Raw genomic sequence first — 13,570 nt, forward strand, 5'->3', positions numbered from 1 at the left:
TTTGGAGGCCATTTATCAGTACTTTTACTTCAGATATTGCGATATTTTCAAGGCCACCAAATTTTTCAAGGTTTTCACATGATGTGTGCAGAAGTGAGGAAGTTAAGAAGTTAAGAAGTGAAAACCGGAAGAAACTAAGGGCGAAAAACAAAAACTTTTTAATCCCTACACATACTACTACATACTTCCATACATACCTCAGTTGTAATTTTTTCTTTTTTTATTTCCTGTTTTTATAAAATCCATTTCGATTTTTTTTTTTTTTTTTTTTCTTTTTTCGGATCATATGAAATAAACTTTGTTAGAAAAGCAAACAAGAGACAATTTCAAAATGAAACTACTTAAATGAAAAAAAAAAAAAAAAAAAAAAAAAAAATGTACACAGTTTTCACATCCTGCAATATTTGACCCTTTCAATATTTCAAGAAAATTTTTCAGAAAAGTGCTCCTCACCAGAATGACCAAGGAGCAGGAATTGACATTGCACAGAAAAAAAAAAAAAAAAAAAAGTACACACTTCCCATTTGGGGGATGAATTTATTTTTGTGCGTACGGGTTGAATTTTAGACATTAAAATTTTCCTCATACGTCTTAGGTCATATAAGAGAATTTGGGAATCACCCCTATGCAGTCCATTACTAAATGGGCATTCATTTTGATTTCTGGAAAAAAAAAAAATACTCCAACGTTCAGGCGTAGAAAAAGTGCACACAAGGTGTACACGTGTGAACACACACTGGATGCAGAATGGGAATGCTGTGTATACAGGATGACAATGCAGTATATACAGAATGGGAATGCTGAGTATACAGAATGGGAAAGGGATGGACACACACAACTGGATCGATCTACACGCTGTACTTTACCTGCTGTTCTGCTTTTGTTGAATGCTTTATCCCCCCATATGTCTCTCTCGAATAAAACTGCTGAAACTTCTCAAAATTGAAAAAATGGTAAATCAAGCTTATCAGGATATGCACATCATTGCTCACCATTAGGGCATCCTTCTGTATATTCTGATTTTTTTTTTGCATAACACATTTATAATGTACCCTCCCCTTATCCCTTTTATCACTATTTGGATAATCTCTTCCTGTATTAATTGACTTTTCCAAAGAATCTTCTGAATAGTCAGCACCGTTTTTGGAATTTAAAAAAGAAACAGTATCGATTTCGCTATTATCAAAAATGATTTTGTCATTCTGCTTAAGGAGAGAAAATTTTTTGTCATCCCTTTTATTATTCACTTTTAATTTTTGCATTTTTAAAAATTTGATTAGTGATACATTTTCATAATTTTTATTTTTCCTGTTGGTTACATGTAGCATAGTATCGAGTTCATATTTTTCTTCCTTATATAGCAACTCAGCATGATTTTCTACCATGTTAATTAATTTTTTCAAATAATAATCTGTGACAGATTTTTTTTTTTTTTTTTTTCCCCTCCCATTTATATTATTGTCCCAATTTTCACTTTTTATATAATTTTCTACAGTCTCATCATTTCGAAAGTGAGGATGATATTCATAATTCGCAAATTCATTTTTGTAACACATATCACTCTTTACTAATCCGTTTGAAAATATATCATTTGTATTGACACGTCTTTTATCGATTCGACTCCATAGTAAGGGCAATAACCGAATTTTATCTACATCTTGCATACCTGGAATGGTGTTTGTTGCTCTTTCATTATTTTCCACTATTGTGGTTGTATTTCCGTTTAACACACATTTGTTATATTTCAACAAATCGTTATATTCATCCATCTGGATAAATAATTCTTCTTTTGTAAAAATATATCTGTACCCACGTATGCATGAGACAAGTTGATCATAAGGAAATAAATGTTCCTCATCGAAATTTTGTAAACAATAATCCCTAAGAGTATCACCTTCACCAAGAATATTATCACATCGTTTGTCAAAATAAGAATTAATTTTTCCAAAAATGTTATTTTCATTATTTCCTTTAGTATCCTTATCATGATTCCTTCTTCCACATTTGTTTTTTCTTCTCTTGCATCGTTCAGCACAACATAAGAGAAACAATATTTTTCGGATCTTCCGTATATATTTTACCCCTATACAAATGTTGAACCAGATATGCAAAAGGTACCATTTTATTTTGTTCTTCCTCAAAACTAACTTCCCATTAACACCTTCATGTGTTTCTACCAAGTCAGGTATATACCAAAACACTGTATTAATTACATTGTCCTCATCATATGAGTACTTGTAATTCAGCAAATAGTAGCATATCTCTTCAAATATATACAAGCTCCTTTCATTGTTTAGATGCAAATAGATAATGCTCAGAACATACAGACTGTACAATGTTTCGATGTGGTTTATTCCGAAAATTTTACGAAAAATCTGCAAAAAAAAAAAAAAAATGGGAAACCAAAGTGTCCTTGTCGTGTGTACTTACATGTACATATCAAACACAGAGACATCTCCCCTATCCTCTATCCTCTACATCTAAAAGGGTATACTCATAAAAAAACACATCAAAAGTATACACATAATAAAAATGTAGCCAGGAAAGAATAACTCTGCTCGTACCTTCTCCGCATGATGTACATTTGCCAGTGCATAGGCAATCAAACAATTACCACTAAAATCTATCATTTCGTAAAAATATGTCTTTAAAGTCATGAGAGATAAATCAAGGGAAGTTCTAGCAACATACACATTTTCAGAACCAAAGAATCTAAAAATGTCTCGTACATACTCCAAAACATTTATGCAGCAAAGTGATCCATTCATAACAAAATTCTCATTCTTATACATTCTAATTACTCTATTTTTATTGTAGTAATAAAATAAAGAATTCAAAAAATAGTGTACAGTACATCCCAAACGGATGCTAAAAACAGTACTATACTTTGCTGTTGTTTCTATATTGCAGCAGAAAAATATATCCTCATGAGGGTAACATATATTATTCAGAAAAAAACTTGATATGTTTCTAACCTTATCTAAGAATTTAGATCCTGCTTCTTTCTCATTCTTCTTACTACTATGATTATATGCAGAAATATCAAAATTAAAGTAAACTAAATTTTCAAAATTGTCGCTTAGTTTTACTACATTTTCTACTTTTTCACTAACATAATTCTTTGAACTCATATTCAGTTGCAATAAAATTATAGTTCTGAGGAGAAGCAAGAATTCACAGTAATTATTTACACTCTTGTTGTACCTGTAAAAATGAAAAAGAAAATAAAAGTTCACACGCATGCAGGTGTGAAAAGTGCAAATCACGATTCTCTGTCTATACGTGCAGGTGTGAGAAGTGCAAATCACGGCCCCCTGTCCATACGTGCAAGTGTATAATATACAAAGAGAAAAACAAAAATAGCTGCCCCTTAGCGCAATTGCTAGAGAGAAAACACATATTTCACCTGTTCATCTGTTTTTCCTCATTTTTTTTCCTCATTTTTTTTCCTCATTTTTTTTTCTCATTTTTTTCCTCATTTTTTCTCCTTGTCTAACCATGCCAGAGAGAGATAAAAATCCAAATATATAGGATGGAAAAAGACAAAATAGTTTTTCAAAATAGTTGAACACATTTCATGCGTCTTTTTGTACAAATCCAGCGTGCCCCCAGAACGAAAAGAAATATTCTCCTTCTCCAAATTAGACCACTGAAAAGTTTTCTCACAATGATTTTTATCAATAGTGCGATCGAAACAATCGCTTGAAATTTTACTAAAATGAGAAATCGATTTTTCCTCAAAAATATCAGTTGAAAAATCACTGTAATTTGCACAGTCCACACTTTCTTGATCATCAAAAAGGAAAATACCCCTACCTGGTATAGATCTACTACACCCTTTGGTAAATTTTTCAACCTTGTGTTTATTTTGCACCTCGTAGGGTATATTGTCCAAATTATCCGTTCTAAATGACTTCTTAATCATATTTTCATCTGATTTTTGGATTCTATGAAAATTTCCAATCTTGTCATAACTTTCCTTCAACGCATAGATATAAAGCCACATAATTCGAACATGAACAGAAATAACACTATTTTCTGGAATATATCGAAAAAAAGAAGTAGAAATTTTAAGAGCACCTTCGAAAAAACCAAGCTTTATTCCCAATGCTATTATATTTAATAGACCATAAATTGTAAGGTAATTTGAATTATTGTACAATGTTATATTATCTTTTGATGCTAAAAGAGAGTTTAATCGAGTTTTATATATCCCAGCATTTTCAGTTGGTAGATCTTCCTTTTTCATTTTTCCACTTTTCTTAATTTTCCACTCATTCATGAGCAGTTGTTCTGTGTACACTTCGTTATTTACATTAAGATGATGATGATAATACATTAAGGTGAAAAAAATAAAATTGGACAAAATTTTTTTCTTGTCATTTGATATATTCAGACTTATCCTTTCAGGATACTGAATATACCTATACATGGGTATATCTATGTACATAATATTTAATGACCTTTTAATTTTCAAATTATATGATTTTAAATGGTGCATAGAAAAAGTTTTATTTAGTTTATTTTTTTTCTTGCTATATTCTACTAGGGATGAATGATAGAAAAAAATTCCCAAAGATTTTTGCAAATTTTCATACAAGTAATTCTTGTATGACTCTTCTATCGTGTTACACAAACTAATATGAAAATATTTTGAACATATATTTTTTAACACTGATAAGAGACGGCAATCATTTCTATCCTTCTGTGTGAATATCAAATTGAACAGGTTAATTATGAACATATCAATTAGGGTGACATTTCCTTTATATCTCTTTTGCATGATGTGGAAACTCTCTTGTGGTTCTTTCTTCATATATTTTGACTTCTTTAATATGTACATTTTTGCGTTGGTGTATTTTGTGAATTCGTCAAAATTTAGGAGCTTGTTCAGCACATAATCGCAACTTAGTGCATCATTATGCTGCTCAATTTTATTCATATTTCGATCTTCAGTTGAGTCGATGGTATCTGCATCTTCTCCTCTCATAATAACTCTAAACATGTGGTTTTCCAATATGGCCTCCTTACTAAGCATACTCTTCATACATATGAATGACTTCATCGCTTTTTTCTTTGAGCACATTTTCCGTTTCTTCTCACAATTATTTGGAGAGCATAAACTATAGGTAGATTCAGAAGAACCCGTATAATATTCACTATCCTGAGAGAATGTTTTTGAAGAGTACATATTTTTTTTCTCATTTGGGAAGTAACAAGGATTTATTCCTTGTCCTTCAAATTCGTCTACCTCATCGCTCAAATTTTCTGATTCTACAGAAAAGTGAAAATTTTCATACGAATCTGAAATTTTTTTTTCTGTATTCTTCATATTTCTACGTTGTCCTTTTAACAAATTATTAGCCAAATATTGATTCACTTTTTTTTTATAAAATATACATATCTCACGCATACATGAAAAGACATATCTTTTTATGCAACGAATAAGAATTTCATTAAGGATCATATCATGTAACCATCTTAAGGATACAAAACTAAGCATTTTTCCAAGATGTTTCATTTTTATTCCTCTACTGTGTAAATGCATTTTTAGAGATATGCTATCAAATGGAACACTGAAAGACAGGCTTTCAATTTCTCTTACACAATTTTTTATATGTATATCTGTATACTTCTCATGTATGGATTTTCCATTCCTATTTACATACACATCTTCATGATACAAATCAATATTTCTTCTCACTTTTATGTAATTTGAGTAAAAATACTTTTCTTTATATATCCCACTGTCCTTCTGCCCCTGTGAATGAACAACGTTTGCCGCGACAAGGCATCAGATAAGAAATATATGTATAAACAACAAATATACAAAAGTGAATAAGTAAATCCATAAAAACTATAATTTTTCATTTTTCCATTTAAATACAGTGTGTAATAATAAAGATCAGTGGGTTCATACCTGCATATCGCAAGCTACGGACTCAGGATTTTCGAAAAGAGGGAAATGTCTCTTATTCGAATGAGCTAACATTGAATTGATATTGTAAAACACGTAATTATATTTCGAATGATATTGAGTCAAGAATATATCCTTTCTGTTTTCGAGTTTCAGTAGACCATACGTGGGAATAGCCTTTTCCAAAAGATTCAGTTCCTGTACATGGGCAAGGTGTCATTTGTGGATTCATGCAGAAGTATAATAACGTATTATTATTATTTTTTTTTTATTATTACTTTTATTATTATTACTTTTTTTTTAATTATTACTTATATTATTATTATTATTTTTTTTTTTTTTTTTTTTTTTTGCAAATTTATAATTATCTTATTTTTTTCCCCAATTTTTGAGGTGCAATCAAATTCCAGAACACTTACGTGTTTGAGTTCCACATTGATTTGGTCTAATCTCATTATCTCCAGAGGAAAAACAGGAGATGGAATGACATACATTTTGAACCCTTTATATGATACCACTACATAAGAAAAAAAGTAGAATCAGGGTATTATGTGTCGTGAAAAGGATTCCTAGTTAATCTTTCCTTCGTTTTCTGTTTGTTTCATTTGAAATATAGCATAGAAGGGGTGATAAAATCAGACTGGAAAGTATAGCCTTCCTGGGAGTGGTGTCAGATGGGAGAGAAGAACAGATCTCAATTATGCTAGACCCTTTAATTAACACATCTCTATTTTTATATGTATCTCTCATTCTCTCTTTTTTTTTTTTTTTTTTTTTTTCCTCATTTTTGCCTCCCCTTACGCGTGCTCAAGTTGAAGGACAACAAAGACAAGGAAACCGTCTCATTCACTTCGCCTCCTTGTGACGCATTCGATAATATTTTCAAATTTTGATTTTTAACTTTGGCTATTCCTTTGTTTATCCATTGATGAGCTTTCAGTTCTCTATTATATTTCCTAAATGAGAAAGAAGAGCAAAATAAAATAAAAATAATAAAAGAGAATAAAGAAATGACTTATAAACATGTTCATAAAAACAAGAGCACACAAAATGACAGACATCGATTCTTTATCCTACATCATTAAAAACGTTCCGAATAAAATTTCAATAGGTTATTACTTGTAAGCAAGGCTTGTATCCGTTTTGTCATCTCCAAAAATCAAAATTCCTATCAGACCTTCCCCTAATACATATGAATCATTTGTTACGTAAACCTGAACGTTTGGAGACAAAAGAGATATAATAACTGTCTTCACGCATTCTTATTTATATATTTTCCCAAAAATAAAATAAAAATATATAGTAAAAATACGTAACGAAATTTCATCCTCATAAAAAGACCTCTTGTATATATTCATGATCAATGGAGCAGACAATTATATCTCTTTGCTTTTTCTTCTTCTTCTTCTTTTTTTTTTTTTTTTTTTTTTTTTTTTTCTATTTTACCTCATCCCTTTCAAAGAACTTAAAAACATCCAAGGGGCTTTTTCCAGTTATCTTTTTATATCTAAAGTTGTGACCGAAGTTTACCTTATACTGTGATTTTCCTTTGAGGTGTTAGATAATGAAATGGGAATATACAGTGTTAGTTGCAAGTGGTAAATAAATTCTTTTCCTTATTTATATTATTCTATTATTTTGTTTCTTTATTTTGTTTCATTACTTTATTTTATCATTTTAGTTCATTATCTCTTTTTATTTTTTTGTCTTTATTCGGACTCACCTACAAGTAGCTTGTCAACATATCTTGGAGACGTGTACTTCCTGTATGTGGTTAGAAACGTGTTCAAAAAAAAAAAATTATAATATTTTACTATTTAAGAAAATATTATATATACACACTTGATCTTATGACTCCCAGTACATTAGCACATTTGAATTTATTCCCTTACGTGTACTCTTGGATAATGACGTGTTTTGCAAAGTTTGCAGCCATCCTAATGAATGCGCTTTCCAAGTAGAAAAATAAAGCACATGCTCTTATCTCATCATACATACTTTTCCCCTGTGAATAATTAATGCAGTTTTATAATAGACATGTAATTTTTTTTTTTTTTTTTTTTTTTTTTTTTTTTTCTTTGGAGGAGGAAAATAAGTAAAAATAAAGCGAAATTTTTTGTTGGGTTATATTTTTTGTATAATCTCTCAATGTTGCATACTTGAATATTTCTACACAAGTACATGTCGTATACGTCATTAAAAATTCTTAACCAAGAATGCTTGTCTGAAGAGGAACAAAAATTTAGAGATCATAAGATTGTTACAATATGTTATGATAAGGGATATACTATAATACAAACAAGTGAAAAAAAAAAAAAAAACATACTTGCATGCACACAAGTGTAAACATATTTTTTTTCTGACTGTGAAGATATCATCGCTTACTTTTCTTATACTGTGGACAAACTTCCATGTAAAAATAATTAAACAAGTTAGAGGATGATATTAGAGGCAATGGTACTTTTTCATAGGCATTCTTGGAGGAACCACGAAATAAACTCAGTAAATTATTCCTGCCTGAACGGTTCCAGAAAAAAAAAAAAATATATATATAGTAGCAATATTTTGAAGATTTTTTCATTTTAAAATCTTTCTACCACTTTGTGATGTTGTTCACCATTTGGTATTTATTTTTTTTTTTTTTTTTTCATTCTTTACTCATCTCCTGAACTCTGCTTAAGTTATTTTCCGGAATTATTCTCTACAAGAAGACGTTAAATGGGGAATATTTTAATGAAGACAAATGGTTTTGATCATAAATGATGCAAACTTCTTCTTTTTATCGTTTTTCTTTCATTAAATTACAAAAGATTCTATATAAGCATCGGTATCCCTATCCGTGCTGTGTATCAGCATCTCCTTCCATAGCTTGCTAATCGAAATTTCAGTAGCTAACAAGTAGTGATCATCCAACCCCTATACATAAGCAAGATGAAAAGCAGATGTACACATATATGTATATACACACATACATACATACATACATTTTTTATGATACATGACTATAGTGTTAGACGCATGAATGCAAATGCACTTGAGATAAACTTTACCATTTCAATTTGTTTCTTCCCAAAGTAGGGTAAAGGGTGATTGTAGTTGACTATGTCTAATGCCAATTCCAGGTGTCCTATCAAATAGTGGGAACATAAAAAAAAAAAAATAATAATAATAAAATAAAAAAATAAAAAATAAAAAATAATATATATATATATATATATATATATATATATATATATATATGTGCGTCATTATTTGTTGATTCTTCATTTTCAACCTTTTGCAATACCGCTGTTGCAGTCATATAGATTATACACTTTATATGAGCCATAATGCTTTAAAAAAGAATAATTTTTACTCAGATATAGTTTTAATCCCAGGTCTTTTCTTTTTTTTCCTATGTTACAAATAATATTTATGAATTGAGGACATTTCTCTCCCTTCAGACACACGATTGGTAAGTAGAAAGATTTGTTTATATTATGTTTGAGCTGCAATTAGTGAGGAAGGAGGAAGAAGTTTTATACAATTGAAGAAATGATAATAAATATTGCGTTGGAAATATATATATATATATATTTTTTTTTTTTTTTTTTTTTTTGGTGTGAAATTCTTTAGACATATTCTCTTATTCTGTGGACACAAAGTACCATCATGTTACAGTCCCCATTGAGTATCTCTATGATCCCAGTCCTTTCCTGGGATAGGTATGTCTTTCTCTCGTCTTCTCCATCATAATAAATTCTGAATTTTAACTAAGAGTGGAAAAGAGGCAAAAGGCGATAAATAATAAAAAATATATCCCTAAAACTCAAAAAAAAAGAAAAATATATATATATATATATATATATATCGTTTGAAAAAAATCATTTTTCTTGTATCAATAATTTTTCAATACCTTTAACACGTTGTTGAAATCTTCGCAGTAAAGGTTCAACGATTTTAATTTTATTTTCAGTGCAAAATGACTTTTAAATTCAAAGTTGTTAATAGACATTTTTATTATTTTTTCTCATTCAAGGAAGAAAAAAAAGGGGAAACATTCTTTTACAGGTTTTGATTTATGATGTTACATACTGCTACACCCAACTGTGTGTTGGAGCGAAACAAGAAAGACAATTCCTTTTGTGACTTCACTTGCTATGTATGAATGTATGTGAATATATATTTTGCTAACGCCATGTATTCTATGTGATTGTTAATATAGTTAAAATCTTCTTATTAATGATGTTGCTTTTTTTTTTTTTTTTTTTTTTTATATTTTTTTAGGTCATTTTAAAAAAAACAACCTCTCTCACTTCCCCTCTCTTTATCCATTGTGCTACATTTATAAAACCATACTAATTCCTTTTCCAGCACACGTTTCCCCACCCTTATCTCCTCATCTGCAATGACATTAAATTTTATAAATATGACATCTTTGCACTTATATGCACCTTTATAAAGTGTAAAAAATGTGGGAAAGTGCATTAATACATTTTCGCGCTAAGTTGCACTGTTAAAGAAATACACATTTTCTTTTGGAACACTTAAAAATATATTATAGATGTATGCGAAATAAAATAAAACAAATGTTTTACATGATAATGCACAAGTTAACTGAATGTGCCACAACATTCTTCATTTTTTTTTTATAAAAAAATATGTACATGTCAGAAATAAATAAAAAAAAAAAAAAAAAAAAAAAAAGTATTCCTTTTTCAGTATTTTTTCTTTTTTATAGCTAGAGTTGAGCATTTTTTTTTTTTTTTTTTTTTCAAGTAAAACTATCTACGAGTTGCCAACGTTATGTTATTAGCCTCATAGACAAGGGAATAAAGAACAATGTGATACTGAAACAGATTAACAGATAATTATTTTGCCAAATTTTGTGTGTCCTTTAAAATTGTTGGGTTATGTTGAATCTAGTTAGACAATAAAGGTAAAAGAAGTTAGATACAACAACAAAAAAAAAAAAAAAAAAAAAAAAAAAAAAAAAAAAAAAAAAAAAAAAAAAAAAAAAAAAAAAAAAAAAAAAAAAAAAAAAACGAAGAACGAAATAAAAGAAAATGATAAAATGCTGCGCAAAATTCGAGTAATATCAAATTATCAGTTGCAAGGTTACAAATTAATGCAACACTTTTTTTAAACAGACATAAGAACAATTGTTATATTGTAACTTCATTTTTCATATTGCCACAGGGTTAAGAAATTAAAGGAAATATATAACATACAGTGGGCCTTTTCTAGCTATTTATTATTTAAGCATAAAAAAGCCTCCATCAATTATATACTTTGAAAAAAAAAATAAAAATAAAGGAGCACTTTAAAGCAAAACTTGGAGAGGCTATTATTTTCACCGTATTAAAAATGTTTTCACCTCTACACACACATCCGAGTAAACAGGTTAAATTGGCATCTGAAATGTTGGTAAATGTATACAAATATATGTAAATGTTTACTTTTTAAACATTTTCCCATGATTAATATGTATTCACATCCTTTGCATATTTGAAGGTTATGTAAAAGAAGATCTGTGGCGTCTATCCGCTCACCTCCAATTTATACGATCAAGGAAAACTGAGTATAATTATGATACCTTCTTATTTTCTTGTCTTTTCTTCTGTAAAGATAACATATAAGGGGGTTGCAGTGGCATCAGCTGAGGCTCATGCCTAACATAATTTTGTGGCAACAAGTAAGATTTATCTGAATCGTAATAATTTTGCGTTGCAACAAAGGAAAATAGTTTTTCATTCATAAAAACTTCTGATGAAATATAATCATTTACAGCATCTTCTTCATCGGAATTGAAATACTTAATTTCTTCGCTGCTATCAGAACAGTAAAAATTAAATATATCAATGTTTTTATTCTTTAAACTGTTGTTTGAGGTTTTTTTTTTTATTACATTATGACTACATGAGGTATCACAACTGTTTCTTTCATCAATCTCTAATTTGTTTTTTCCTTCATCACTCTCTAATTTGTTTTTCCTTTCATCACAATCTAATTTGTTTTTCATTTCATCCCCGTTGCTCGTATTATATTCATTTATATCCTCCAAATTGTTTTCATTTTCTCCGTCATACATATTATACCCGTCAGATTCGGTTTGGTTATCATATCCACTTTCATCATTTGAATTCTCTCCCTTGACACAAATTCCTTCCTCACTTGTTCCATCACTTTTTGTATGTCTCCCCAAAGTTTTGTTATTTTTACGAATTTTCCCTTCATCGTCCTTTTCATTAATTAGCTTTACATGCAATTTTCGAAGTCTTTCTTGTGTTATATTTTGATTGATAATTTTTTTTTCTTCCGTATGATTACTCAGAGGTGTAATATTGGACGGAGGCATGAAGAAGTTTAAGCAAACAAGAAAAGATTCGAGACTTTTATATCTACTACTTTGAGGTTTACATACATAAACTCTTTTGAAGAATTTATTTAAATGTAGAATCAATAAACCTGTATGTTCACCTCGAAATATTTTACTAATAAAATTTCCTCCTATTTTTAAAACAGAACAGCATACTTTCAGACTTGACAGAATTAGTTGCGACTGAATAAATTCATCTATGTCATTCATACCAGTTATGTCTGGGGCTCCATCGCTCACAACAGCATGTGCATATGTGGAGGTAGCTTTATATTCTTTATTATGCATATTTAATTTATCACCCTTCTTTCCCATAATGCTTAACTGATTATTGTTAAAACCATTGCTGTCATCACTATTCGCGTCGATTCCTCCATGTCCCACCTGAGTTCTTTTCCCATTTAAATCATTTCCATCATTCATGCATTTTAAAATTTGTTGTACAGTTGATGTTTTGGTTATATCACCTTGTATAATTTTTATGTAATTCATATTTCCAATTTCTTGTAAATCTACAGCTATTATTTTTGGTTTTTTTATCTTTTCATTTTTCTTCAAGTTGTTTATTCTCTTTTCTAATGTATCATTAAAATTAACGTACAGAGAAAAATTGCTTATAAAATTTTCATGTTCTACATATTCAGTTGGATTCTGATGATTTTTGTTCACAAAATGCAAAATCTGGTAATAGTTGTACAGGCAGATGTTCTTAAGAACCTGAGACCAGCTACCAGGGGCTGCACACAAATCGACTATGTTGTAGCAAAACTGTTCATTGTACATATGTATTAATTCGTTCAAGTTCTTATCACAATTTTCTGGATCAAATAATTTGAAAATTTCAAATTTTTCATTTATCTGAATTAGTTTGTAAGAGCTCCTTGCCCGATATCCGTTTTCCTTTGCCTTTCGGTAGTAAATATCTCTTCTATCTTTGCTTAGTTTTCCCATTTTCAGTCAATTCCCTCCGCTTCTTCTCATAGTGGTTCTCGTCTCTTCTTGGGCAATTTTTATATTACTGTACCCACCCCAAAACTTTTCACCTGATAATAATGGGGAAAATGAAACCTTATTAAGAGAAATTCTTTGACTCTAAAAAAGTTACGACTTCAAGCTACGAGAGTTTAACATTGCTTGTGAAAGATTAAAAAAAAGAAAAAAAAAAATTCAATTTTGTCGTGAGAGACGAGGAGGGAGAGAACTTCATACAATCACTCATAAAATTAGTTTCAGGTAGTATATTTTCTGAAATGTGCATCTCTGTATGCAGGTAAATATATAAACATATATATATG

The 13,570-nt window shown here is 29.6% G+C and overlaps 3 protein-coding genes across 3 annotated transcripts in view; 1 reads left to right on the forward strand and 2 right to left on the reverse strand.

Annotated features, from left to right (window-relative positions):
• The window catches only part of PGO_070640 (hypothetical protein, conserved), a gene marked incomplete at both ends in the record, with an annotated part of 585 nt that extends 503 nt beyond the window's left edge, over nt 1-82 (forward strand). The window contains one exon of the mRNA XM_028686937.1: nt 1-82. This exon is cut by the window's left edge and continues 503 nt beyond it. Coding sequence (XP_028542738.1) covers nt 1-82 — 82 coding nt within the window.
• Nucleotides 83-848: 766 nt separating this feature from the next.
• Nucleotides 849-9,911, reverse strand: PGO_070650 (hypothetical protein, conserved; the record flags this gene model as incomplete). Its single annotated transcript, XM_028686938.1, has 17 exons — nt 849-2,375; nt 2,565-3,204; nt 3,498-5,761; nt 5,921-6,115; nt 6,337-6,434; nt 6,719-6,873; nt 7,037-7,131; nt 7,364-7,453; nt 7,830-7,914; nt 8,093-8,141; nt 8,303-8,434; nt 8,576-8,618; nt 8,723-8,833; nt 8,968-9,044; nt 9,192-9,405; nt 9,565-9,669; nt 9,813-9,911. The coding sequence occupies 17 exons, from the start codon at nt 9,909-9,911 to the stop codon at nt 849-851; spliced, it is 5,979 nt and encodes a 1,992-aa protein (XP_028542739.1).
• A 1,572-nt stretch (nt 9,912-11,483) lies between these two features.
• Nucleotides 11,484-13,226, reverse strand: PGO_070660 (ribosomal RNA methyltransferase; the record flags this gene model as incomplete). The annotated part of the gene is made up of 1 exon (XM_028686939.1): nt 11,484-13,226. The coding sequence occupies one exon, from the start codon at nt 13,224-13,226 to the stop codon at nt 11,484-11,486; it is 1,743 nt and encodes a 580-aa protein (XP_028542740.1).
• Nucleotides 13,227-13,570: the final 344 nt, after the last annotated feature.

Source organism: Plasmodium gonderi (assembly GCF_002157705.1).
Source record: "Plasmodium gonderi DNA, contig: Chr07, whole genome shotgun sequence".
Lineage (NCBI taxonomy): Eukaryota > Apicomplexa > Aconoidasida > Haemosporida > Plasmodiidae > Plasmodium > Plasmodium gonderi.